A 26506-nucleotide genomic window follows, 5' to 3' on the forward strand; every position below is an offset into this window, starting at 1 on the left:
CAGATTCGAGAGAAGGAGGGTACTTCACTTCGTGTGTTTTGCACCAAGCCAAGCATTTCAAACCATGGTGAGCACTTGCTTTCGTGGAGTATGAAAATCCTGCTTGCATATGGAGAGCATTGATTCTCAAAAGGATGTCTTTGCTCCTCTTCTGGGCATATGGCAACGTTTGGAGACATTTTGGTTGTCACAAAGGATGATAGGGGATGCTACTGGTATCTTGTGGATAAAACTTATGGATGCTGCTACGACCGATAAGGTTGTACAGGACAGCCACCTTCTGCCCAAGAATTATCCAACCTCAAATGTCTAGAGTGTCAACGTTGATACACCCTACCTTAGAACCTGACATTGGATGTTATGTATTACAGAAGTTTCAGCAAACCCCTTGAATTAGAGTGAATCTGACCTAATTTTAATTCACTCTAACATTCATTTCACCACCTTGATTTTTTAAATTGTTTTTAAAATTTAGTTGCATAGAGTCATAGATTTTAGAGTTGGAAAGTACCTTATGGATCACCAACTCCCTTGTTTTATAGATAAAGGAAAAATGAGGTTTAGAGATGGATACTTTTGGAAGAGTGACTTATCTAAGGTCACACACTGAGTTTAGAGGCAGCCTAGGACTGGGGCTCAGGTCTACCAGGCTGATGCAAAATATAACAACTGGCTAATGCATTATTAGTTTAATAAAAACTTCCTTATAGTTAAAGTGTGCTTCCCAGAAGACAGAAATGCCACCGCTATCCTGTTTCCTATCTCACAGCTTCTGAAACATCAGATACTTGATAAATGCTTATCACAAATAATCTTGTCTTTTGGGAGTACAGGTGAAAATTTATTTATTTATTTAAAAAAGATTTTGTTTATTTATTTGAGAGGGAGAGAGAGCACAAGGAGGCAGAGTGGCAGAGGGAGAGGGAGAAACAGACTGACTTCTGATCAGGGAGCCCGACTCCGAGCTCGATCCCAGGACTCTGGGATCATGACCTGAGCCAAAGGCAGACACTTAACTGACTGAGCCACCCAGGTGCCCCTGAAAATTGATTTAAAAAGGAAAACATTGTAGGGCGCCTGGGTGGCTCAGTCAGTTGAGTGTCTGTCTTTGGGTCAGGTCATGATCCCAGGGTCCTGGGATCGAGCCCTGCATCGGGCTCCTCGCTCCGCGGGAGGCCTGCTTCTCCCTCTCCCACTCCCCCTGCTTGTGTTCCCTCTCTCGCTGTGTCTCTCTGTCAATAAATAAAAAATCTTAAAAAAAAAAGAAAAAAGAAAACATTGTAATTCAAGTGTAAATGTACAAAATCTTCTTAATGAAAACACAACATATATACTCCTTGATATTGAAGAAATCCTAGGTGGATCTTCATGAAGACATTTTACCTAGATTAATTCTCTTAAGCTTTCAGACAGGAGTCCTGCTTTACCACCTACCTGGAGACAGAAACAAGTGATCTCATTCTGGAACTGAGCCAGCCCAGTGTTTCTCTAACAGCGAGCTCATGTTGACATGCTTGCGGTGTCTTAGCTGATTCAGGGGCTGGAGTATTTTCAAAATAGGGGTTGATATGTGGAGTTAATTTTGTTCTAGATGTTTTTCATATATTAAATGAACACTCTCCTGAGTTAGTAATTAAGAAGCCAAAGATCTTAAAATTGTAAGAGCTTTTCAAAATAAATTTCATTAGGGAATATAATATTTTGGAAACCTATTGCTGAGGTGAAATCATGAAATCACCTGTGAGGACAAATAGGTTTTTTTTGGCATATTCACCCAGGAGGAGACTGTTACATTCCAGAGCTCCTGCAGACTATGGTTCTAACTCCATGCCTGAAGAGTGCACTTTAGCTCGTTCATCTGAATCTTAGCAGACTAGGATGCGATCTGCTGAAGTAGCATTTTGCTCTGAAATGCCATTATGGAACAGAGTCATTTATCAGGGAAGGGGAGTCGTCCTAATTTTCTGACCTTGGCTGTGTTTTTAGTTTACCTTATTGTTGAACCTAATTTTAGCATCCTGGTGATTCTGTTCAGTGAGGCCTTCACGGGGTGTTCTCATGTCCTTGAGGAGCTCGGTTAGATTAGCTCCAGGTGTGACGACCGTCTCCACATGCCTGTCAGAGCCTGCAATTTCTGGCGGGCCTTCAACTTCCGGAATGGGAAACAACCATCAAGGGATTCAACCATGATGGCACTCGAATTCACTTCATTTATTAGAATTTTCCTTAACCTCGGGACGCCTGGGTGGCTCAGTGGGTTAAGTGTCTGCCTTCGGCTCAGGTCATGGGATCGAGCCCCCGCATGGGGCTCTTTGTTCAGCGGGGAACCTGCTTCTCCCTCTGCCTCTGCCGCTCCCTCTGCTTATGCCCTCTCTCTCTGACAAATAAATAAATAAATATAATCTTAAAAAAAAAAAAGAATTTTCCTTAACCTCATTGTTAATTGGAATTGAAGACAAGAAATAAGAAAGAGGCAAGTTACACTTCAGCCTCTGGACACACACATCCTCGTGGTTCTTCATGAGATCAGCTAACTCCTCTGCCAGGTTTCAGTCTGCATTTCCGTATCAGTGTTGGAAGAAGCGAGGTCATCTTGGACCCTGCTCGGGCCGCGGCGCTCAGCCTCCACATTCTGGCACAGGGCCAGTTCAGACCCAGACCTGAAAAAAGTTTCAAATTCTCTCAGTGGTTGTTAGGTTTGTGTTAATACTCTTTTCTGGACAATCTTTTAAAGGACTGTTCCAGAAATGCTAAGCTTCAGTTTCATATTTGTTGTAAATATAATTTGCTATTCACATTTCACATTTTGGGGGGAGGGGGTACCATGGCACTGCATATGAAACACTAAAAGGTTTGAGGAAAAACCCTCTAGCATTTTTCTTTCTTTTCTTTTTTTTTTTTTTTTTAAGATTTTATTTATTTATTTGACAGAGAGCGAGAGAGGGAGTGGGAGAGGGAGAAGCAGGCTTCCCGCTGAGCAGGGAGCCCGATGCGGGGCTCGATCCCAGGACCCTGGGATCATGACCTGAGCTGAAGGCAGACGCTTAACGACTGAGCCACCCAGGCGCCCCTAGCATTTTTATTTCTTAGGACACAGTTGCCACACTATTTTCCTCTTGTTTGTGAGGGCCTTGTACACATGTAAAGAAGGGAGTTAAAGAATCTTCAGAAACACATGATGGTACTTTTAGGAATCTCACTTAAGACATACTTAATTCATACAAGTTCTTACTTATAAACTAGGTAATGATTCTTTGAACACAGAACCACCATAACATTTTTGTAAATAATGGCCTTCTCTAGTGTATTTAGCTAAAATATTTCCCCATCTTTAGGATTTCATTTATTTCTAAAAAGAATAATACTCCTTTTGTCACTTGTGATTCCAGTATAAAAATAAGCCAGGCGTCCCCTACTGCTTCTCTCCATAGCTTATGTTTTCCATTGTGCTGTTGAAGGTAACCACACCTGACTTCTGTCTGAAGTCTTCAGCTGCTCATTTTACACTGTCAGTCTGGAGCGTGAAGCTGGTGTTACTGCACCAAATGGTTGCATTTGATATATGGAAAAGCAGAACACAAAAAAACCATTCGTTGCACTCACATTTTGAACTTCTGCACACTGGTATCTAGCAAGGCCTGCGTCAGGGTGTTCACAGAAGTTTTATAGGTATGTGGTTCTTTAAGGACCAATACATTAAATAGTTGTCTATTATCTTTCTAGCATTTGTCTCTCCTTTTGAGGATACAACAACTGCAGGCAATTTACTTAGCTTAATTTTGTTTAAGTATTTTTGAAACATTTCTATAATTCCTTCCAGGACATGAACTATAGAAAAGTAAGCAAATTAGAAAAAAAAAAATTGAATGCAGCTAAGAAGGATATTCTGTTGCTTGTTAAGTTCCTTAATCTGGTTAAATTGAGGAAAGTACAGGTAATGGTGTAAAATGGTCTCCATCTTTTAATATTTTGTCATTTTTCGTGTCATTCTGTTGTCCAGCGGTAGCAAAATTTCTTACCTTGTTTTTAAGTTCCTCAGTTATCTGGTGATACTTCTTTAGTCCTGTTTTACTTCTTGGCCATTGCCCCAGGTCCAAATTTCTTACACCGTGCTTTGATTTTATATTCAGTGAACTGCTTGCCTGCTCCAGAGCGCCATCTTGTCCGGGCAGACTGCGAGAGGATCATAGGGTTTCACATCTTATCCTTCTCATCAGGGAGCAACCCACCCTCAGCTCCTCCCTTGCTGGCACCCCCAAAGTTGGTGTGAAAAGCTCCACCTGGGGAGCCACTTGAGTCACTTCCCCCACCACTAGGATTCTTCCTTTCCTGTGATCAGAATCTAATTGCCATAGACTAGATTTTTGGGCAAAATGGGACGGGATGGAAGGGTTTCAATCCTGCAAAGCCCAACGTCCAGGAGAGTGTTAGGGAGTTATCAGTTAATACCTCCTTTTCTAGCTGATAAAGTGAGTGTTTCGTCTCCGATACTATCACCTGAAAGATTTTCAGTGACATCTCTAATACTAAATTATCGTTTTGTTAATTGTTAAACTCCATAGAGTGTCTTATTTATTTTAAAACACAGAAAATGCCTTCAGATATTTATTATCTCTCACTGGAGAAGTGAAGCAGATAACATTCGCAGGCTATCAGCCTACTTAAACGTGTATTTTCACTTACTGAATTTCTGTCCTCATGCATTTTGATGACTGTGCTTAAAACAATTTATTTTCCTTTGGAATTATATGATAAATATACCATCTTTTCAGATGAAGGTATCTGAAACCAATTTTAGGGATTTCTGGTGAAGTAACAGAAAGTGGTAGATCCTTACCGTATGTATTCTGTCTTAAATAAGAATAAAGTGTAGGAAGAGAAAATGGTCAGATTCCTTTTAATATTCTTCTGTTATTTTTTTTCTTGCTTTTGTCAATTGTAAGAAAATAAAATTTTAAGTTTTAAATTTTTCTCAAAGCCTGCTTTGGGCTTTTGAAGTGATTAATAATATCTAACAGTATATTCTTACTTTATGAAAGTGCAGGACCCCCAAGAAAGTTAAAGAGAAAAGGAGAAACTGATACACTATAATGTTTTGATTAACCATTAAATAGCAAAGTTTTAAGTTTCTCCAGGTTCTTGTAAACCTCTGCTGTGGCTACCCCTTGCTCCTTCTCTGCAGGTAAATTCAACGTATGCAGATTTTGAATTGCAGCAGATTACCTAAACTTGGAGATAATAAGCATAACATACCCTACTTCCTCTCTCCAGAGGCCTTTTTATAACGGGAAGCCCCTCCCCCATGATTTCCATATTACAAAACACATTCTTCTTCATTATGTGTATTGTCAGAGGCAGTGAAATAAATCTATCATCTATCTATCTATCATCTTTAACTAAAGCTGTCACACTAGAAAGATGATATTTTTTGGTATATAAATTCCGTGTCACCTGATGTTCTTTCCCCGCATGACCTTTGCTTCGTTTTACTTAAGGGGACTCTGAGCCTGTTCCTATGTCCTCAAACACCCTACTCACCAAGTAAACATTTCTTAAAACTTCTGTTAACATTGAAACAATTTAACACAGAATAAAATAAAATATTCAGTTGGCTTATTGAGGAAACACTGATGGCAAGCTGATATTTGTGATTGGCAGGTGGGGGGCTTTGGTGTGGTATGGCTTGCGGTTTCGGCTTTGTTGCATTTTTTCCAAACAATACAAACATATTTAATATGTTGAATGAGAGAATCAAAACTATATTTTAAAAACTTTCAGGGTAAAATGATGACCCCCCAATTGGTAAGAGTTTGTAAAGCAAGTGGAATCATAAAAGGAAGTTCTGTGAGTTAAAAAAGAAAGGGGGAATAAAACATCAGGTGAAGGATAAAGTCTCTCTGTCAGAGTTCCAGCTCAGCAATTGTGAACATGCCGTGGCCGCTGAAGTTAGACTATATCAAAAGATTTACAAAAGCCCAGGGGCCATTATCCCAGTGCTCTTGATCTTTGTGTTTAATTCTGGGTGCCATAGTTTAAGAGGACTAATTAATTGCAAATATGTCTGTAATATCGAAGATGTGTGGTCCAGTTAATAAAGAATAATGAAGAATATGGAAACAATGTCAGAGAAGGCATGGCTCAAGAAATTGGGATTTTTGTTTAGAAAAGAAAAGACACATGGCCTGAACCAGGATCAAATTGCTGGAAGTTACACAGGGAGACAGATCTGGCTCCATGTAAGGAAACCACTTCTAACTTTAGACCTGTTCTTAAATCGAATGATCTGCCTTCCCAAGTCATGAACCTTGCAAGCTCTGGGCACCTTTAACCAGAGACTGGAGGCCTAGAATAATCTTTCAGGAAGAATTTCTGTTCTGCGTGGGAGATTGGAATAAAAGTCACCAGTCAACTTTGTATTTCTTCTTCTTCTTCTTTTTAAAGATTTATTTATTTATTTATTTGAGAGAGCAAGAGAGACAGAGTGCACAAGCAGGAGGAGCAGAGGGAGAAGAAGAGAGAATCTTAAGCAGACTCCACAGTGAGCATGGAGCCCAAAGGGGGGCTCGATCTCATGACCCTGAGAACACGACCCTAACTGAAACCAAGAGTTGGGTGCCCAACTGACTGCACCACCCAGGCGCCCCACCAGTCAAATTTTTAAAACTCTGTAGGGTGGACAGCCACATGGAGAAGAATGAAACTGGACCATTTTCTTACACCACACACAAAAATAAACTCAAAATGGATGAAAGACCTAAATGTGGACAGGAATCCATCAAAATCCTAGAAGAGGACATAGGCAGCAACCTCTTTGACCTCAGCCACAGCAACTTCTTGCTAGACACATCTCCAAAGGCAAGGGAAACAAAGGCAACAATGAACTACTGGGACTTCATCAAGATAAAAAGCTTTGCACAGCAAAGGAAACAGTTGACAAAACCAAAAGACAACGGACAGAATGGGAGAAGATATTTGCAAATGGCATATCAGATAAAGGGCTAGTATCCAAAATCTATAAAGAACTTATCAAACTCAACACCCAAAGAACAAATGATCCAATCAAGAAATGGGCAGAAGACATAAACAGACACTTCTCCAAAGAAGACATCCAAATGGCCAACAGACACATGAAAAAGTGCTCAACATCGCTCGGCATCAGGGAAATCCAAAGCAAAACCTCAATGAGATACCACCTCACACCAGTCAGAATGGCTAAAATTAACAAGTCAGGAAACAATAAAGGTAGGCAAGGATGTGGAAAAAGGGGAACCCTCCTACACTGTTGGTGGGAATGCAAGCTGGTGCAGCCACTCTGGAAAACAGTATGGAGGTTCCTCAAAAAGTTGAAAATACAGCTACCCTATGACCCAGCAATTGCACTACTGGGTATTTACCCCAAAGATACAAATGTAGTGATCTGAAGGGGCACATGCACGCAAATGTTTATAGCAGTAATGTCCACAGTAGCCAAAGTGTGGAAAGAGCCCAGATGTCCGTTGACAGATGAATGGATAAAGATGTGGTGTATATATATATATACACAATGGAATATTACACAGCTATCAAAAAATGAAATCTTGCCATTTGCAATGACATGGATGGAACTAGAGGGTATTATGCTAAGCAAAATAAGTCAAACAGAAAGACAATTGTCATATGATTTCACTCATATGTGGAATTTAAGAAACAAAATAGAGGGGCATAGAAGAAGGGAGGGAAAAATAAAACAAGATTAAATCAGACAGGGAGACAAACTACAAGAGACTCTTAACCATAGGAAACAAACTGAGGGTTGCTGGAGGGGAGGAGGGTAGAGGGATGGGGTAACTGGGTGATGGGCATCAAGGAGGGCACATGATGTAATGAGCACTGGGTGTTATATACAACTGATGAATCACCGAACTCTACCTCTGAAACTAGTGATACATTGTATGCTAATTAATTGAGTTAAAGTAAAATAAAATAAAGTTAAAAAAGGGCAAAAGATAAATAAAATAAAATAAAATGAAACTCTGTAGGGGTGCCTGGGGCTGGCTCAATCGATAGAGCATGTGACTCTTGATCTCAGGTTGTAAGTTCAAGTCCCACATTGGGTGTAAAGATTACTTAAAAATAAAATCTTAAATATAAAAGTTGGAAAAAAATTGTGATTTTTATGTTGTTGTTATAGATATCACAAGTATTAATATTTGATCTTCATGGAAACTTTTGGGTGTGGAACACTCAGCGGGGAAAGCACAGTTACCTTATCTCAAAATGGTGCCACAAAGCCATTGTTTGCCTAAAAACCATCATGGAGACTTAAAAAATCTGACTTCTTGGTCTTAGGAAAACTAATATAAAATCATTTGAAGTAATTTATTTTACAGCTAGCTGCAAGCAATGAGTAAAGCTAAAGGCAGTGCATGTTTCTAAGGTTAGGGTTTTGAATGAATTGACAGAGGTTGGGATGTTGTGAAACACTCCCTAGCTCTACAGTGTCAGTAAGAAGCAAACTGGGGCCGTGCAATGCAGTCCTAGTGCAGTTTTAATGAGCTCCTGTATCCTTTCATGTTCCTTGTGATTTGGTTAATGAAATAAACACACCCTCTCCCCCACTCCCCAGGAATCCATGTACTTTACACATGATAGATCAGTGATACATTCTGGGCTTGTCCTCTCTATGCCATTTAAATGCTAATATAAAAACAATTGGTTGAAGTGTTATCTCAGTGTTTGCTCCTTTCCACCTTACCATTTCATATTGTCATTGATATTACAAATGAGTAAATTATTTCTAAAAGGGCTTGACCGATATTTTTTTCTTTCTTTTTTTTTTTTTAAAGATTTTATTTATTTTTTTTGACAGAGAGAGACATCGAGAGAGCAGGAACACAAGCAGGGGGAGTGGGAGAGGGAGAAGCAGGCCTCCCGCTGAGCAGGGAGCCCAGTGCAGGGCTCGATCCCAGGACCCTGGGATCATGACCTGAGCCGAAGGCAGATGCTTAACGACTGAGCCACCCAGGTGCCCCCCCCCTTTTTTTTAAAGTTGACCGATATTTTTCAAGTGTCCCATTTGAGCCACTGATAAATTTTTAAAGTGTATTACATCCAGTAGTATTTTGTTAATTGAGGAGGTTATTTGGAAAATATTACTCAAGCTACATTCTGGGTGATTTATATTCATCACTTTGTCTTCTCTTGAAGGTCTTTTGAACAGCATCTAATTCCATGAAGTCATTAAGCAAGTTTAGGCTACTTTCCATAGAGTCTCAAATCCTTTGGCTGTTTCCTCTTCTCTGCCTACTACAAACCTTGTTTCTTGCTTCTAATCTTTGTGAGGATGGATACCATGTCCATTCTTGTCCATTGTCCCTTGAGGTCAGAATGACAACAACTATACGAATCTCTGGATCAAAAGTCAACAGATGAAAATCCTTATGCAAGTAGGCACTGGCTCTTCCTCCTCTTGAGTAAGTCCACTCTCATTTAAAAGTTGATGGATTGCTGAACTTTAGAGTTCCAGAATAAAACATATACAGTTTTATGTCATGTGGTTTTGAAGTGATTGTAGAGCAGGTCATAATGTGCAAACACCCTATCCTTAACATTTTATTCAGTACTCTAAACTTCATGGTCTAAAATGGTTCAGTAATTTCACTTTTAAAATTGAAATGCTCAAAACATACCCTACTGCATCTTAGTATGTTCTGGCCTTTTCTATAAATGATCATTTAGTACAAATGCAGCATCTTAACACATGCCAAGGAAACAAAGAATGAGGGTTTTTGCCTAAAGATGATTTTCAGAGTAGCTGCATATTGTTGCTTTGACATGAGGATAATACCAGCCATCAACGTAGGTACCAGATGGTACAGGACTAGAAGACTACATCTGGGAAGACTCACGGAGAGAGGCTTCCTCAGTGTGGCCATGATGACCCAAGGGGCTGGAGCCTGAACACAACTGGTTTCCATTTGTGTCCTCCCACCATTAATCCAGCCTAGATCAGCTGGTTCATATTTCCAAACTTCTCAGTACAGGACAAATATCCAAGGTTTAATTTACTGTAATGGATTGATGGGAAACATATGTTTGATTTAAGACAACATTGCTGTTTTTGAGTAGTGGTTTTGTGCTTAGCTATTAACTTTGTTCTGTGGTTATCTATTTAAGCCGAAGTCTCAGTGTGCCTGCAGGTTCATTTTTAGGTTTTATTCAAAATGCCTAGCAAATGAAAAACCACATTTTCTGGGTTGTTTTGATTATTAAAGTTTGATACTCTCATACATGAGATTTTATATTTGAAGGTATGATTTGCATAAATTATGTTCAGGTTTATCCTTTGTAATTTTAAATTTGCCTTTCTGTGCCAAGTCTCAAGTTCTTTTCTCGAGGACTGGCTTGTGGGGTTGATTCTCTAATTTGTGATCTGGTCCTATTAAATTCCTTGAGTGGGAAAGTCCTTACCCAGCTTGGCTTTGTCCTGTGTCTGGTTCTTCTTCCTGGGACTGACTCTGTACCACCTCCTGCCCTACTTTAATAGGCTTCATTATCCCAAGCAAGACAAGATGGAGCCATGTGGCCGATTCAGGGGTAAGAACTTCAGCAATGCAGAGTGGGAAAAGGAAACACCAACTTGGCTAAGTGACAATTTTTGGCTTAGAGATGTGGCTAGATTTTTTAAGGGTAGAAGTATCTGAGATCTTTCCTCTTTGGGGCTTTCAAGATTTTCAGAAATCTGGCACCCTATCACATATCCCATCTTATTTCCCACGACTTTTTTTAGGGATGCTAAGGTCTAATTTCAGCTATCACTAAGTTCCAGTGAGATGTTGCTAGAAATGCCCACACACCACATGGCTACGATCTTGATTTTTATGAAGAGGGTATTATATAAATAATGAATTAATATTAGTAATATAACAATGAAGTGAGATCATGACTGATAGCTTTATTTCTAGGTAAAATATTGAATTTCTTTAAAAATTTCAGGAAGCATTTAGTTAACTTGCAAAAGTAAGTTTATTGAAGCATGAAAACAGTTAGAGCAAAATTGTCATTTCAACTTTTTCAAGAAGGTTCTAGTAAGAAAAAAAAGAGGATTCAGAAAAATTGCTTGGTCATCTATTTCTGGATGGAAACTTTGCCTGAAGTTATCCAGAAAAATGGTGAGATTGACATGATTTCTTCATTCGTGTCCTTTCGGTTTTTCTCTAAAAGACATTCTTGCTGATCTGGAAATTGCTTATTTAACTTTCACCTCAGACACATTGCTCACTTGAGATGAGATGACTTTGCCGTCCACCAACTCCTCCACGATGGTCTTAGTCACTCTGGTCTTGTTTGGATCTGAAAATCACAGAATCACAATGTCAGTCTGGAAACGATCACAGAAACCCAGATCAAGAGACATTCAGGTGCATTCTATAAGTTCTCTCTGGGTTAAGATTTTGTAAACTATAGTATATACTTTTTATAAGACAAACGAAGCATGCCTTTACTTTTAAATTATAAAATGATCATGAGCATTAAAAAATGTTTACCTCTTCCTTGGCCAGAACAGCTTCCAGATCTTGAGTCACCAGATACGGACAAATCCCTAGATCCCATGTTTCTGGATCCTGAGTTTCTAAAATCAGATCCTCCAAAACCAGAACCACTAGAGGAAAAAAGAATTGTTTTCCTTTGTAGTTTGCAAAGGTGGGAGAAACCCTCCATGCAGGGGGCTCTCCCTGATGAAGGTAAATGTCTTCTGATTGGACTGTGTCTCTGTGACTTTTTATTATTATTATTATTATTTTAAGTTGGGCATGGAGCCCAACACAGGGCTTAAATTCACGACCCTGAGATCAAGAACTGAACTGAGATCAAGAGTTGGACGCTTAACCAACTGAGCCACCCAGGTGCCCCACTGTGACTGTGTTAACCAAGTCCAGCCCCCAGACCCCTTCTTGGTTTCATTACATAAGTACACCAAGGAATGCACTGATTGGGCTCATGACTTTCACTTACCCTCCCTCTCCATCGAGCAGGCCGCAGTAGGTCTCAATCTCCATCTCTAGGCGGGTCTTGATGTCCAGCAGTTGCTCATATTCTGTGTTCTGGCATTTGGTCTCGCCCCGGATCTGGCAGATCTGCTCCTCCAGGCTGCTGATCTGCATCTGGATTTCTGACAGCTGAGCCATGTAGCCAGCTTCTGTGTCAGCCAGGGTTCCTTGCAGGGAGCTTTTCTAAGAGAAAAAGCAAATCAAAACTCCATGATGAAAAATTCGTTTTTTTATAAGGTGCTCAGAGAAGTACACCTTCAAGTTACAACCTATGTTGTTCTATCACTGTTTCCTTAATTTTTGTTGACATGACTGTTTTTCTTTAAGCTAGATCCTCTATGGAAGTACATTATCTTTAACTGGAATGTCTTGGGCTTTCTACAGCCACAAGCGAGTTCTCCTAATGCTGCTTTCATTATGTGCCAAGTGGAACATCTTGGCAAAGAAAGAAAATGGGATCGTTTAACTCCCTGTTGGAGATGTTGCAAACCTCTTTGCACTTACCATGGCCATTTGGGACTGGAGCTCAATTTCCAGGGCTTGCAGAGTGCGTTTCAGTTCTGTTATCTCATTCTTGGCAGAACTGGCTGCCCCCGCGTCCGTAGAAATTTGTGCTTGCAGTGATGCACTCTAGAGAAAAAGAAAATGCCATCACTGCAGGCTGAAGAAATGAGAGGAGGTGGCCTGTGTGTGACTGCCGGCTCAGGCATCCAGCAGTGATAATCTACCTGTTTGTTGAACTGCTCCTCGGCCTTGCGGCGATTTTGCTCAGCCAGCTCTTCGTACTGTGCCCTCATGTCGTTCAGTAACTTGGTCAGGTCAGTTCCTGGAGCAGCATTCATTTCCACGGTCACATCCCCTCCGGAGTTTCCTTGCATACTCTTCATTTCCTAGCGTGAAGAGAAAAGGACAACAGTGATAACAGAAAACCAAAGACTTCTTAAAATGTGCATAGCCGACAAAAAATTGAAACTAGGACACTAAAGGCTACCCTCGCTTCCCACTAAATTGAGAAATAATTTGCTCATGACTACTTTTTTCCTTGATCATAGGAGTTGGAAATCCATTTAGATAGAACTTATTTTATTTTTACAGAATGGATGTGGGGGAAAATAGGTAGGCCAGAGTCATTTAATAATGTGGAACGTGTTCCTACCTCCTCGTGGTTCTTCTTCAGGTAGACCAGCTCCTCAGTGAGGCTCTCAACCTGCATCTCCAAGTCAGAGCGTGTCATGGTTAGGTCATCCAGAACTTTCCGCAGGCCATTGATGTCGGCCTCCACGGCCTGCCGGAGATACAGCTCATTCTCATACCTGGAAAGGACAGCAGGAGGACAGGATAGAGCATTTCAGAGTCCATCCATTCTTCCATATTCAAGAAAAAGATTTTTTGTCTGAGCTGTTTGTTTGCTTACTTACTTATTTTTGTAATCTCTACACCTAACGCTGGGCTTGAACTCACGACCCCGACTGAGATCAAGAACCCCATGCCTCTCTGAGCCAGCCAGGCACCCCCTTCTGAGCTATTTGATAAACGAAGGCTACTAAGTTTTCTCTTAGGAATTTTTCCCCTGGAAAGAAAATTATGAACCGAATATTAATTCTGTTGACAGCTAATTTTTTTTAGAACAAACATTTCATCCTTAATTTGCCTCTTTTTTTTTTTTTTTTTTTTTGTTTCCTTATTGGAGTGGAGTGATGGTTTTTAAAATTTACTCTTGGAATGTTTGTAAATTTAGGTCTTGATCCCCTAAAAGATAGTTCTCTAAATTTAGACTAAATGAAACAGACAGATTGCATTTTATTTTTCCCACAACATTTGTTTGCAAGTCTTCGCTTTTCTTACTTCAGGCTGAAGTCATCAGCAGCCAATCTGGCATTGTTGATCTGCAAAACGATCCCAGCATTTTCAATAGTGGCAGTGATGATCTAGAAAAGGCAATAATAGTGAATGCATCATGGATGCTTTCTACCTGTGTCCGCATGCCCACCTGTGAGGGTAGATGGATGTCCTTGGAGTTGGCTTTTAAAGGTAAATTGCTTTAAAAACTTGCTTAGTAATGACATCTTTATTGATAATCTGGTGTAGTTGGACTACATCTTTCTGCAAAAAGGAACAGTTTGCACATTTACTGGAATAGGCATGGAACGTTGTTTTACAGAGCACAGCCCTCTGCTTATTTCTGTTGCTTTGGAGAATCAGTTATTCTGTAAGTTCTTTCAGAAAATAGTACAGAAAATGAATTTTACTTCTAAAAAGTCCTTAAAAAAATACTTCCCATACAGCAGTGGCTAAACATTTCAGATTCTGCCGCATGCTCATACAATATTTGCACCCAGATTTTCTAGGAAGAAAAACAGTTGTAAAGATGATTTAAATCTAGCAAGACACGAAAATATGTCAACCTGCCAGAATTAATCATGAAAATATCAGATTAAGCTAGTGTTGACTCATTGCCACCATTCTTATATGTACATGTTCATTAGCTGCCTCGCACATGATATAAATTTTGCTCTTATGTAGAAATACTCAAATTTGAGATGCAAACAGATAATTAGTCTGGTTGGATGTCATATACAATACTGTCATAGTTAAAATACACCAAGTCCCATTTTACATGTACAACAAGCAGATATGTCTCTAAATAATTCCTTGACTTGAAATCTTCATTACGGTGTATGATCTGAATAAGAGCAAAAGATACAGAAATAATAGAAACTCAGTAGTGGATAGTGTCTTACCTGGTTCCGGAGATCTTCAATTATTGGATAGTATTTGCTATAATCTTTTCCAGATCCACCATCTCCAGACCCAGGCCCAAATTTCTCATACCACTCCCTGATTTTATTCTCCAGATCAGTGTTGGCCTCCTCCAGGGCTCTGACCTTGTCTAGGTAACTGGCCAGGCGGTCATTGAGGTTCTGCATGGTTTGCTTTTCACCTCCAGAGAAAAGCCCGCCATCGCCAGCACCACCTCCCATCCCACCCCCATAGCTGTAGAAGCCTCCACTAGCACCAATTCCAGAGCCCCCACCAAAGCCAGAACCTCCACCAAAGCCAGAACCCCCACCAAAGCCAGAACCTCCACCAAAACCAGCCCCAGAGCCTGGAGTTCCTCCCAAACCACCCCCTACTGAGCAGCTACCAAAACCTCCTCCAAAGCTGCCTCCAAACCCACTGCTTGATCCCCCACTCAGGCCACAGCTGCCGGTTCCTCCTCGCAAGCCCTGGGTAGAGCTATCCCCCAGACCGCATCTGCTTCCACTGCTGAAGCTGCTTCCACCAGCAGACACCCTGATCAAGCCACTGCTTCCAGCCCTGGAAGAGGAGATACGAGACGAGCAAGACATGGTGCTTCTGCAAATGTTTAGCTTGTCCAGGTGAAGAGGAGAGGTACCAGTGAAGCATGGATTTGCAAGCTGCCTTTTTGGCCCTTATATACACACTTTCAGGGTGTTCCTTTTCTGTGTCACTTCTTAATCCCTCTTATAGTTTTGCTAATCTGCAATTGGATAATTTCTTTTTCGTGAACCCACTCTACTGGCTCTTTTTCTGAAGCTAGGTCAGAGCCTCCGGGCATTTACTATCTCCAGAAAAAAATAAGGTGGAGCAAAGCAAAAACTTTTTTTTTTTTTCCAGAATTACAGTTTTAATCTTTCAGAGGTTTCGATGACTTATAATTCTTTCCTGAAAGAGTAATTCTATTCATTTTGCTTCATGATTTCCCAATTGAAGAACACATCCCCAGATTAGCAAATGCAATTAAAATACTTAATATGATGAGAATGGAAATTTCCCATCAAACTCATAACTTCTGTTCATATTATCCTCTTAAAGTTGAAGTTAGCTTTAGCGTCAGCATTAGTTTTAGATTTACTTACTTGTCCTCTATGATTATTTCAATCAGCGTATTTCTAGGGGTACGTTTGTGTTGAAGTTTTCTTTGTATTCTGAGATCAGATTAGGTATTTTCACTGTTAAGAAGAAAAAATTAAATATAATAGTCTTCTCTGTGTGTACTGTTAGATCTCAGCAACATGTTTATTTGAGCAGAGAATGTCCGGGAAAGACTGGAAACATTTTTAGATAGGGGTTAATTGTCACTGGTGTGATGGTACAAACATGCTTTTCATTCTGACTAAATTTGAGCCTGAGATGGCGATACCAACTTCCTTTTTTGGAGTCAAATCTTAAGAAACTAAGATGATGCTGATTTCATCTTTGTTTTAAACATATCTGTAGAAGGGGATCTGAATCCATTTCTGTTAACCAATGTTATGCCTGGAGTCGTTGTGCAGGTACTAAAATGTGGCAGTCTACTTTCTGCTCATCTTTTCTCTGTTTTTGTTGAAAAGATATTTAGAAAAGATATGTATCCACTTCCGATAACTAATGTTATGATTGGGATCATTTTATAGATACCAAAATCTAGAATCCTCCCCAGTTCACTTTCTGCTTCCTGTTTTTCTGTCCCTTTGTACTTTAGATTATTTCCGTTTGCCTCTGCTGGTAGTTTCTCTGGTTTAAAAGTTTTGTTTTGTTTTTTGTTAAGACAACTCCTGTAGGACTCCCCTTACATGAAGTACCTAGCCTAGTCAATTTCAGAGACAGCAAACAGAATGGTAGTTGCCAGTGGCTGGGTGGAGGGGAAATGGGGAGTTGTTTAATGGATATAGAGTTTCAGTTTTGCAAGATGAAAAGAGTTTCTGGAGGTTGTTTGCACAACAATATGAATATACTTAACACTACTGAACAGACACAAATGTGAAGATGGTAAATTTTACGTTATGTTCGCTTTACCACAATTTTTAAAAAGTGTCTTTTAAAAAAAAAAAGTGTAGATGTTTCTAAGATCTTTCTTGGCCTCAACTTTATGCTCAAGTAGCTGACTTTTGCTTATTTAAAACTGTTTTTATCTTGGCAGTCTCTGTTAAACTATGTGTGTGCTTTAATCTTATCATCGATCTTCTGTTATCCAGCGTTCTATCTTCTGTTAACTTCTCTGTGGACTGTCTTTGATTGGGACACACTATTAAATAGGTGATAATTCCCTTTGCTGTGTAGCTCTTCAGGATTTAGCTTTTATGTTTGCCTGCCCTGTTTTCACAGTAGTGGTGTGTTACTGTTCTTCTATGGAGGGTGCCATCTCTCCAAGGTGGACAAGGTGCTTCATACACTTTATTTTATTTTATTTTATTTTTTTTTAAAGATTTTATTTATTTATTTGAGACAGAGAGAATGAGAGAGAGAGAGCACATGAGAGGGGGGAGGGTCAGAGGGAGAAGCAGGCTCCCTGCCGAGCAGCGAGCCCGATGCGGGACTCGATCCCGGGACTCCAGGATCATGACCTGAGCCGAAGGCAGTCGCTTAACGAACTGAGCCACCCAGGCGCCCCACTTTTTTTTTTTTTTTAAAGATTTTATTTATTTATTTGACAGAGAGAGAGCACAAGCAGGGGAAGCAGCAGAGAGAGAGGGAGAAGCAGACTTCCCACTGAGCAGGGAGCCCGATGCGGGGCTTGATCCCAGGACTCTGGGATCATGACCTGAGCCGAAAGCAGTCGCTTAACGACTGAGCCACCCAGGCGCCCCAAACACTTTAAATTGTTAAGCTGGGAGTAATTCTCATCACACCCTTTTAAGGTAGGTAAAAAATGCACCAGCCGTTAAGGTATGTTGGTCATCTTGCCTCACCCCTCCCCAGAGCTAGGAAACCAGGGAAGCCCAAGCGCCATACCAAGATTAATGATATGATGGCAAATGTTGGAAATGAGAAACAATCACTGGGCTTTTCTTCCCTTTTAAATGTATGAAGTGTAATCTTTCCACGTTCATAAAGGCCGGCATTTGGCTAAAAGAAGGTTTAAAGAAAGGGACAATAGCTAAATGAAAGAAAACTAATGAAACGGAGACATTTCAGAGCCTAGGTAGAAAGAGCTTTATGTGGAAAGAATGAGAAAAAAACAGCATTCAGCAGGATCTTTGGCCTCCGAATTTTGCTTGGGACTTGTGTTTTTAGTGGTCATGTGAGTTGTATCTTTTTCATTTTGGCAGCTTTACTCACCTTCTCTTTGGCGATATCTGGATGTTTGGGTGTCCACTGAAGAAGCTTGTGATGACTGAGGTATTCCATTTTGTGTCCTATTTTTTATTTTTAAGCTTTCTTCTTGATATAATTTTTTTAAACTTTTTTATTGTTATGTTAATCACCATACATTACATCATTAGTTTTAGATGTAGTGTTCCATGATTCATTGTTTGTGCATAACACCCAGTGCTCCATGCAGAACGTGCCCTCTTTAATACCCATCACCAGGCTAACCCATCCTCCCACCCCCCTCCCCTCTAGAACCCAGTTTGTTTTTCAGAGTCCATCGTCTCTCATGGTTCCTTGATATAATTTTTAATGCTGACATCTATTTCTTCTTTGTTTTTAAAATTGAGATTCAAAATTAAGTTCTAAGATACTTCTCTCATACTCTATTTAGAGAGGATTGCTGCGAAGGGCATTTTATAAATAAAGCAACCATTACTACCTCAAATTCCTTGCTTAATGAGGCAGTGTATAAATAAATGTAGACATAAACCCACAGGACTTTCTTCTATTCATTAGTATTCCCTTACATGCATTTTTTTTTTTTTAAGATTTTATTATTTATTTATTTGACAGAGACACAGCGAGAGAGGGAACACAAGCAGGCTTCCCGCGGAGCAGGGAGCCCGATGCGGGGCTCGATCCCAGGACCCTGGGACCATGACCTGAGCCGAAGGCAGATGCTTAACGACTGAGCCACCCAGGTGCCCCCCCTTACATGCATTTTTAATACATTCTTTCTATGGCTCTATGGGCATTTCCTTTTAAATGGGTAAACCTATCAAACAGACTCCTCTTAATTCTATGATTTGCAAACTCTAGAACATTGGTTTTTAGCGGATTGAAGGGTTTTAATCGCATACATAAATACAATTCTGTTCTTGCCTCAAGTGTTAGAATTCTTTAGTAAACACTGGTCCCCATTGTTTTGAGACATCCTCCAAATTTAATACTCATTCTCTTTATTTGAAATAATGATTTGCCAAAGCTCACAGATTAATTCTTGCCATTTCTTTCATTTGTAAAATGAAAGCTTCAAGAATCTGGTGAGTTTCCAGTGAAACATAATGTTCAGAGATGCCTGCTTCAGTGCCAGGCATCCAGGAGTTGTTCAATATAAGATCCTTTAAAAGAAACAGAGTGAACCCCCGATGTCTGGGCTCTGCCTTCTCCACCAGCTTGTTTGGTGACACCATGTTGCCACGTTTTAATCTGGGGAGAAAATGACTCAGTTTAGTACTTGCTGAGATTGAATGCTCTAGAATCTCTTCAAACAGCTCAATTTTCTAGTTTTCCTGAAGATCGTTTAGTCAGTAGATGGAGAGTTAAAAGAATGGGCAAGTGACTCTGTAGGGGCTGAGGGACTTCTGTCCTCCAGGGTCCAGAGCCAATACAGATTGAAATAAGGCAGAGTTTATTGATTATTTTTGCTTGAAAGGTCCTTTGGACCTTTCTTCATGCCAGAGAGACAATATCTTTCTATTCAGAGAACCCACAGACATATATAACCCAGACTGTAACATAAGCAGCAAGGCCCAGTCTCCCGTGTCTCTCGCCACAGTGAAGTCAACCCGCTGGGCATTCTCCTCTCTGTCTCTCTGTCCTCAGTCTCCTTTGGCCTTCTGATCTCTGGAAGGCTGCACACCTCCAGTTAAGGAATCCCAGTGGTAAAATAATTGTTTCATAGCAAAGGAATGGATGATATTTGATCTCATGGGCTCAGGAGAAATCTTTACCTGTTCATGTCCCCTGACCTCTTTCTTTCCACCAGGACCGTAGCAAAATTTTATAAGAATTGTTCTCAAATTCTAGTTCTTTGGCTGTCTCTAGATGAGGCCACAGTTTCCCCCATCTGTAAAACTGTTCTACTGGACTATATAATTTCCAAGTTATCTTCAAATGCTCATATTTAGCAATTTGGTTTAGTCAGTTACTTCTTGGTCAGATTTAGGAAATGTTTTATATTACAAACGAGGAGGGATTTTTGTTACTCGTGTAGGCTGCAAAAGTTCAGCACTTGTACTTGAGAAGTGGCTTGAGAGTACTGCTTATTTGGTAGAAATTGTGCCAAATTAGAGGATAGAATAGACTTAATTCATCTGAATTAGAGGCCCTCCTTAACTGGCCCCTGAGGGAAGGCCTGATAAAGGCAGCTGACTGAGGAAGAGAATGCTGAGGAGGAATTCTTCCAAGGCACTGTTCTCCAATCTATCGACCAATTCTAGTTGGCTTCTCTCTTTCCTACACAAAACTAGGGAAGAGAGAAGCCTAACTAGAGTTCGGTCAAGACAAAGCGGAGGGTAAGAAATGGGCTACTGTGAGCTCTTGGTCAAAATAGACCAACCTCTTTGTGAGCCTGGTTAAAGCAAAGAGAGAAGGATTCGAAATACACAAGATTGGAAATGAGATAGGAAACACAACTGTAGTACAGAAAAGATTAAAATAATTAGAAGAGAATACCATATACTAATCAATGGCAACACACTTGGAGAACTTTTTAGTACTTAGCCAAATTATTACTACTCTGTGAGTGATCTCAGTGCCCATGAGACCAGTCCCTTCAAGGCTCATTCCAGGGACAGGGACTGGCGCAGGCTCAGGCAGACAGCCCATCTGTACTGGCCCCGAGGCATGCTGGGGGAAAAGGGGCACAGGGCTCACCCCAGGAAAGCAGGGGTGTCTGGAAACCGGGGCAGAGCTGTGGCCTGGAATGAGAAAGGCTCATGGGATAAGGCAAGTCTGATAGATAGCTCACAGGTTTGAGCCAGGCTTGGGAGGGTTGGCTGTGGTGTTAGGGCCCAGGTGGCCCCCAAAGGGTGGGAACATGGAGGGAACCCACACAGTGGGTTTGCAGGAACACAGGTTATGAAGCCAGATCTTTCCAGGGAGGGGAAAAAGATGGAATTTTGCTCCGATATGGGACCTATATTGAATGAGGAGCAGGTCCCAGAAAATAATTGTTCTTCTCTGGTGTCTGTACCCTGGAGGAAGACAGAGAAACTGGGTGCCCAGGGAACGTTGGTTGAAGGGTGCTAAGTAAGCCTGTGTTCCTTCCAAAGTAAGCCCAGGCTATAGAGAGACACACGTATTTCTAAAAAGGGCTAATGTTTATGTACTAGCCAGTGACTTACTCACTGTAGGTGACTGATTGTTTCTAGAAGCACTTTGACGTGATTAGTCCTAGAGCCAAGGACCTAGACTATGCCCTATTTTCTTCTCTCTGTGTATCCAAAATTTTTTTTAAAGATTTTATTTATTTGTTTGACAGAGAGAGAGCGTGCGCACAAACAGGGAGCGGGAAAGGGAGGCTCCCTGCTGAGCAGAGAGCCTGATGTGGGGCTTGATCCCAGAACCCTGAGATCATGACCTGAGCTGAAGGCAGATGCTTCACCGACTGAGCCACCCAGGCGCTCCTGTGTTTCTAAATTTTACTACCTTTCAAGGCCTGCCTCTTCTTAAACACTTTTCTTGCCCCCCCTTACCAACTCCTAATTTACCAGCTTCCCCATCTCCCCACATGCTTCTTCCTTCTTTTGTTCTAATAGTTTCTACCACTTACTTACCACTTAGCTGTTCTTTTATTTTTCCTTAAAATTAAAAAAAGGAGGGGCACCTGGGTGGTTCAGTTGGTTAAACATCTGACTCTTGATTTTGGCTCAGGTCATGATCTCAAGGGAGTCCCACATTGGGCTCTGTGCTGGGGGTGGAGCCTGCTTAAGATTCTCTCTCTTCCTCTGCCCCTCAGCCCACCATCCCTCTTGGCTTGCATGATCTCTCTAAAAAGAATAATTAAATAAAATAAAAAAGGAGCATATTCATTGCAAAAACACTTAAACATACAGACAGTTTTTCTTTAAAGATTTTAAAATTGGGCGCCTGGGTGGCTCAGTCGGTTAAGCAACTGCCTTCGGCTCAGGTCATGATCCCAGGGTCCTGGGATTGAGTCCCACATCGGGCTCCCTGCTCTGCGGGGAGCCTGCTTCTCCCTCTCCCACTCCCCCTGCTTGTGTTCCCTCTCTCGCTGTGTCTCTCTCTGTCAAATAAATAAATAAAATCTTTTAAAAAAAAGATTTTAAAATTGTACAAGTAGTACATGTTTTTTTCAGAAAAATTGGAAAATGCATATAAACATGTAGCAGAAAATAAAGATCACTCACATTTTCACTACCCACAAACAGCCACTGTTCACATTTTGATGTACATTCTTCCAGTTTTTTAATGAGCATGTATGTAATTTGTGAATAATTTTCTTACAAAAGTAGATGATACTGTATTTATTGTCTTAAAACTCTATTTTTCATTTTTCTTAAGAGATGACTGACATCTTTTCAGGCCAGTAGACCAACTCGAACATTCTTATTGGCTGCATGACACTCCTTCAATGGACCTTGATGTGTGTTTGGTAACAAGTCTATTGATTCTTTGTTGTGGGATATTTTATTATGTCTGGTTTTTCAGTATGATAAGACACTGCTAGAAGGATGGGCATATAATAAATAACTGTCCTAGGAATGGAACTGCAGGGTCTAAGAACATACTCTTTTCTGAAGGGCTTTTGATACCTGTTGCTGAATTGTTGCTAATTTCCACTCCATCTAGCGGTGTCTTTTCCCTACACCGTTGCTAAAATGGGTATTATCATTAAACAAAACAGACCTGTTTTGATGTCTTTCTTTGAATACGAGAGATGTTGGGCATGAGTCACTTTGTAATGTTTGTTGGCCATTCATAGTTTATGAATTGCTTATGTGTATCATGTATCCATTTCTTAGCACGATGGTTATCTTTTATTTATGGATCTGTTCATGAATTTACATACTGGGGACATCAGTCATATATGTCATATATGACAAGGACAGTGAAAACCCCTGGTACCTTGTGGCATTGCTGAAAATTTAGACATAAAGTGATTGGCTGTTGGGGCCCCTTCTGCATCCAGCCTCCAAGAAGGTGGACTAAAGTTCTTATCTTCTTGGGTGAGATGGGGAGATGGGGGCAGTGTTTAGGGAAGGGGAGTTTGGGGAATAGGAGGCTGAGGATGAGTCAGGCCAGTTAAACAGGCTGTGGATTCCTGGAACTACCGCTTTCTTAGAAGTTGGCTGGTCCCAGAATCCGCTCTTAATTTTGGACAGAGAAGACAGCTGCCAGCAGGTGGCGCCAAACTGCAGCTAGGACAAGATTGAAATCGTGTTGTCCAAATCTGGAGTCCCTTGGCTGGCTGCTGCAGAGTCCCCTGGGGGTTGGAATGGATTTTGTCCATGTTTTATTAAGGTTTAAAATTTTTTTTTTTTTAATTTTGTGCTTCTCACTGTATATATATATATATATATATATATATATTTTTTTTTTTTATACAGATCTCTCTTTCCCTTCATGCTTTTGTAAAAGCGAAATCCTCTTTGGATTTCTCTCGGTTAGCAAAATCAGGTACAAATATATGTCTTTCGCGGCGCCTGGGTGGCTCAGTCATTAAGCGTCTGCCTTTGGCTCAGGTCATGATCCCAGGGTCCTGGGATGGAGCTCGGCAGGAGGCCTGCTTCTCCCTCCTCCACTCCCCCTGCTTGTGTTCCTTCTCTCGTGGTGTCTTTCTCTGTCAAATAAATAAAATCTTTAAAAACAAAACAAAACAAGAAAACTCCCCCAAAACCAAATATATGTCTTTAATAAAAGTGAAGTGGTATAACCGTGAATTTTTGAAAAGTGAGGGATACTTGTATTCACTTATGATTCTATTATTTATTATTCAATTTATTATATTCATTTACCAATTATTCTATTTATTCTATTATTTTCTTTTTATAATTCTATAACTTATCATCCTATTATTATCTTATTATTCTCTTCTGTCATTTATTCTATCATTCTTTTATTATCTTGTTAGTTTATATTTTACATACCAGTAATAAGTCAACTTTCGTCAGTTATTATTTGAACATCTTGCAAAAACCACTCTGCTAGATCTTGGGCATCAAACGACAAGTCACAGTCCCTGATCTTAGAGAACTTGTGTATAATTTTTGTTGTATTTTATATGATCATAGCAAATCTTCTCTTATGTAATTTTCACAATGTTAAGAAAGTGTCGAAAAATAATTTACATTTTTTTTTTTCCTACTGAGAAACAATAGAGATTATTTGCTGTCCCAGTGGTTGACCTAGTTGTAGACTCTTGGTTGCTGCTGGCTGATTTATCATCTTCCCGTGTTTACAGATGGTTGCCCTAGTTAGAAACCCTGTTTCCATGTAGCTTGGTCCTAGAAGCTCATACCACCTTCTGTCACAGACTTATAGCCATATCCTGCTACCCAGTGACAGAAATGATTCTTTCCTAGTTTTGCTGCTGAAGTTCTGTGCTGCAGCCCCTCCTGCGAAAACCAAGATCCCATCGGTCCTCTGCATCCAAAGACCTGTGCTACTTCCATAAGGTCCAATCGCCCAAATTCCTTTTCATCACCAACTGTTCGGACCGATGTAGGAGATGCTGGAAAGGAGAACATCCATGTTCCGGCTGTTGGGCCTTCAAGTTGTCCTAGAGTGCTAATGTTGTAAGTAGGGGTATCTGTTCTATATAGAATCCAACAAACTTTTATCGAGCCCTTATTCTTTGACTGATATTGGCTGGGAAACAGGGCTATGTTTTGATCGATCTACAGAATTTCAGCTCAGCTACATGTGGTTAAAATTGGCTATGGTGGAATTTACAACTATTTATGACCTTATTTCTGTAGGAAAATGTATTCAAGTTCCAAATGGTCAGCAGGGGGTGCCTGGGTGGCTCAGTCGGTTAAGCGTCTGCCTTCGGCTCAAGTCATGATCCCAGGGTCCTGGGATCGAGCCCCACATTGGGCTCCCTGCTCAGTGGGGAGTCTGCTTCTCCCTCTGCCACTTCCCTTGCTTGTGCTCTCTCTCTCTCAAATAAATAAAATCTTTAAAAAACAAAAACAAACGGTCAGCATGGCGTGCTGCCGGAAGAATCCTTGAGCCACATATTTTTTGTACTTCTAGCGCCCCAGTTACTATCTGGCTGTTTATCGGCTGTGTGATGTTGAGAAAATTACTTAACATCTTTGCACACTGGTTTTCCCAGGTATAAAATGAAGACATCGGCTTCTACTTCATAGAGTTACCATGAAGATTGAACAAGGTATAGTTGTAAAGAACCAGGAGTAATTATTGGCATATGGCAAGTATGAAATGTGTTAGTTAGTCAAATAGAAAAATGTATTAAGAAACCTCTTGGAACATAACCCCCTTTTGAACTGAAGACTGCTTTTGCTTTTAATAACAAATTAATGTAATCAATAACCATTATGTCTTTGCTCATTTAAAAAAAGTTCTGGGATTTTAATCCGTAGGACCAGTTAGCTAAAAAATAGAAAGCAAGATTTTGAATATGTTGCAATGCATTATTTTTTATTTTAAAAATCCCACAAAACTATCACCTATAAGAAAGGTTGAGTATAGGTTTCTTGCTTGACTCATCCATTCTTTAATTACTGGATAATATTTGCTGTAACCTCTGGCTGGACCAACTCTGTATTGACTTTGATTTTCAAATCAGCAGCTTGTTGATGCTGTATCCTGGGAACTGAGGTTCCAGATGGTATCCTTTTCACATGGGAAAAGCCCACCATTGTAGCCTCCAGTCTTTCTATCATGACACCTACCTTAACTGTAGGTGTGTTTATCACCATGGAAACCTATACTTACACCTACACCATCATCCCTAATCTGTGTTAAGTATCATTTCTCAAAAGTTTGTTCTAATGATTCATCACATTCAAGGCCTTTTGCTCCTTTAAATAAGACATCATTTTCTTGTCTAATCTCTCCTGCTATTCATACTTGCATTTCCACATCATTTTTGCAGTTTTCAACCTCACTTACACATGTCAATGTAATCAAATGTAATAATTATTAGAGTTGTGAGAGGCAGTCAGGACATTTCACAGAGAAGGAAACCGAAGTTTGAAAATTATGTTTCCCCAAGACAAGTTAATAAAGAAAAAAAAAAAAAGAGAGAGAGAGAAAGAGAGAGACAAACCAAGAAACAAGACTCTTAACTGTAGAGAACAAATTGGTGGTTACCAGAGGGGACAGGAGTAGGGGAATGGGGGAATAGGTGGAGGGGATTAGGAGTGCACTTGTGATGAGCACTGAGTAATATATGGAACTGTTGAATCACTATACTATACATCTAAAACTACTATAACACTGTAAGCTAACTACACTGAGATTAAAATGAAAAACTTAATAAAATTTAAAAATTTATGCTTTCCTTTATGTAATACAATTCGTTGGTGCTAAGAAACCAGGGTTAGAACCTGGGTCTCTTGATTCTGCCCAACACTCATTTCACTACATCAAATGCTCTCTGACTGTTG

The 26506-nt window shown here is 40.3% G+C and overlaps 1 protein-coding gene across 1 annotated transcript; it reads right to left on the minus strand.

Annotated features, from left to right (window-relative positions):
• Positions 1–11025: 11025 nt before the first annotated feature.
• KRT24 (keratin 24) lies at positions 11026–15379 on the minus strand. The gene is made up of 8 exons (XM_045888944.2): positions 14771–15379; positions 13875–13957; positions 13186–13342; positions 12758–12919; positions 12534–12659; positions 11995–12212; positions 11526–11641; positions 11026–11331 (listed from the first exon to the last, which is right to left on the minus strand). The coding sequence occupies exons 1-8, from the start codon at positions 15377–15379 to the stop codon at positions 11228–11230; spliced, it is 1575 nt and encodes a 524-aa protein (XP_045744900.1). The 3' UTR covers positions 11026–11227.
• Positions 15380–26506: the final 11127 nt, after the last annotated feature.

Source organism: Mirounga angustirostris, unplaced genomic scaffold (genome assembly GCF_029215605.1).
Source record: "Mirounga angustirostris isolate CCGP_5_RB_7025 unplaced genomic scaffold, mMirAng1.0.hap1 SCAF_17, whole genome shotgun sequence".
NCBI classification, from domain to species: Eukaryota; Metazoa; Chordata; class Mammalia; order Carnivora; family Phocidae; genus Mirounga; species Mirounga angustirostris.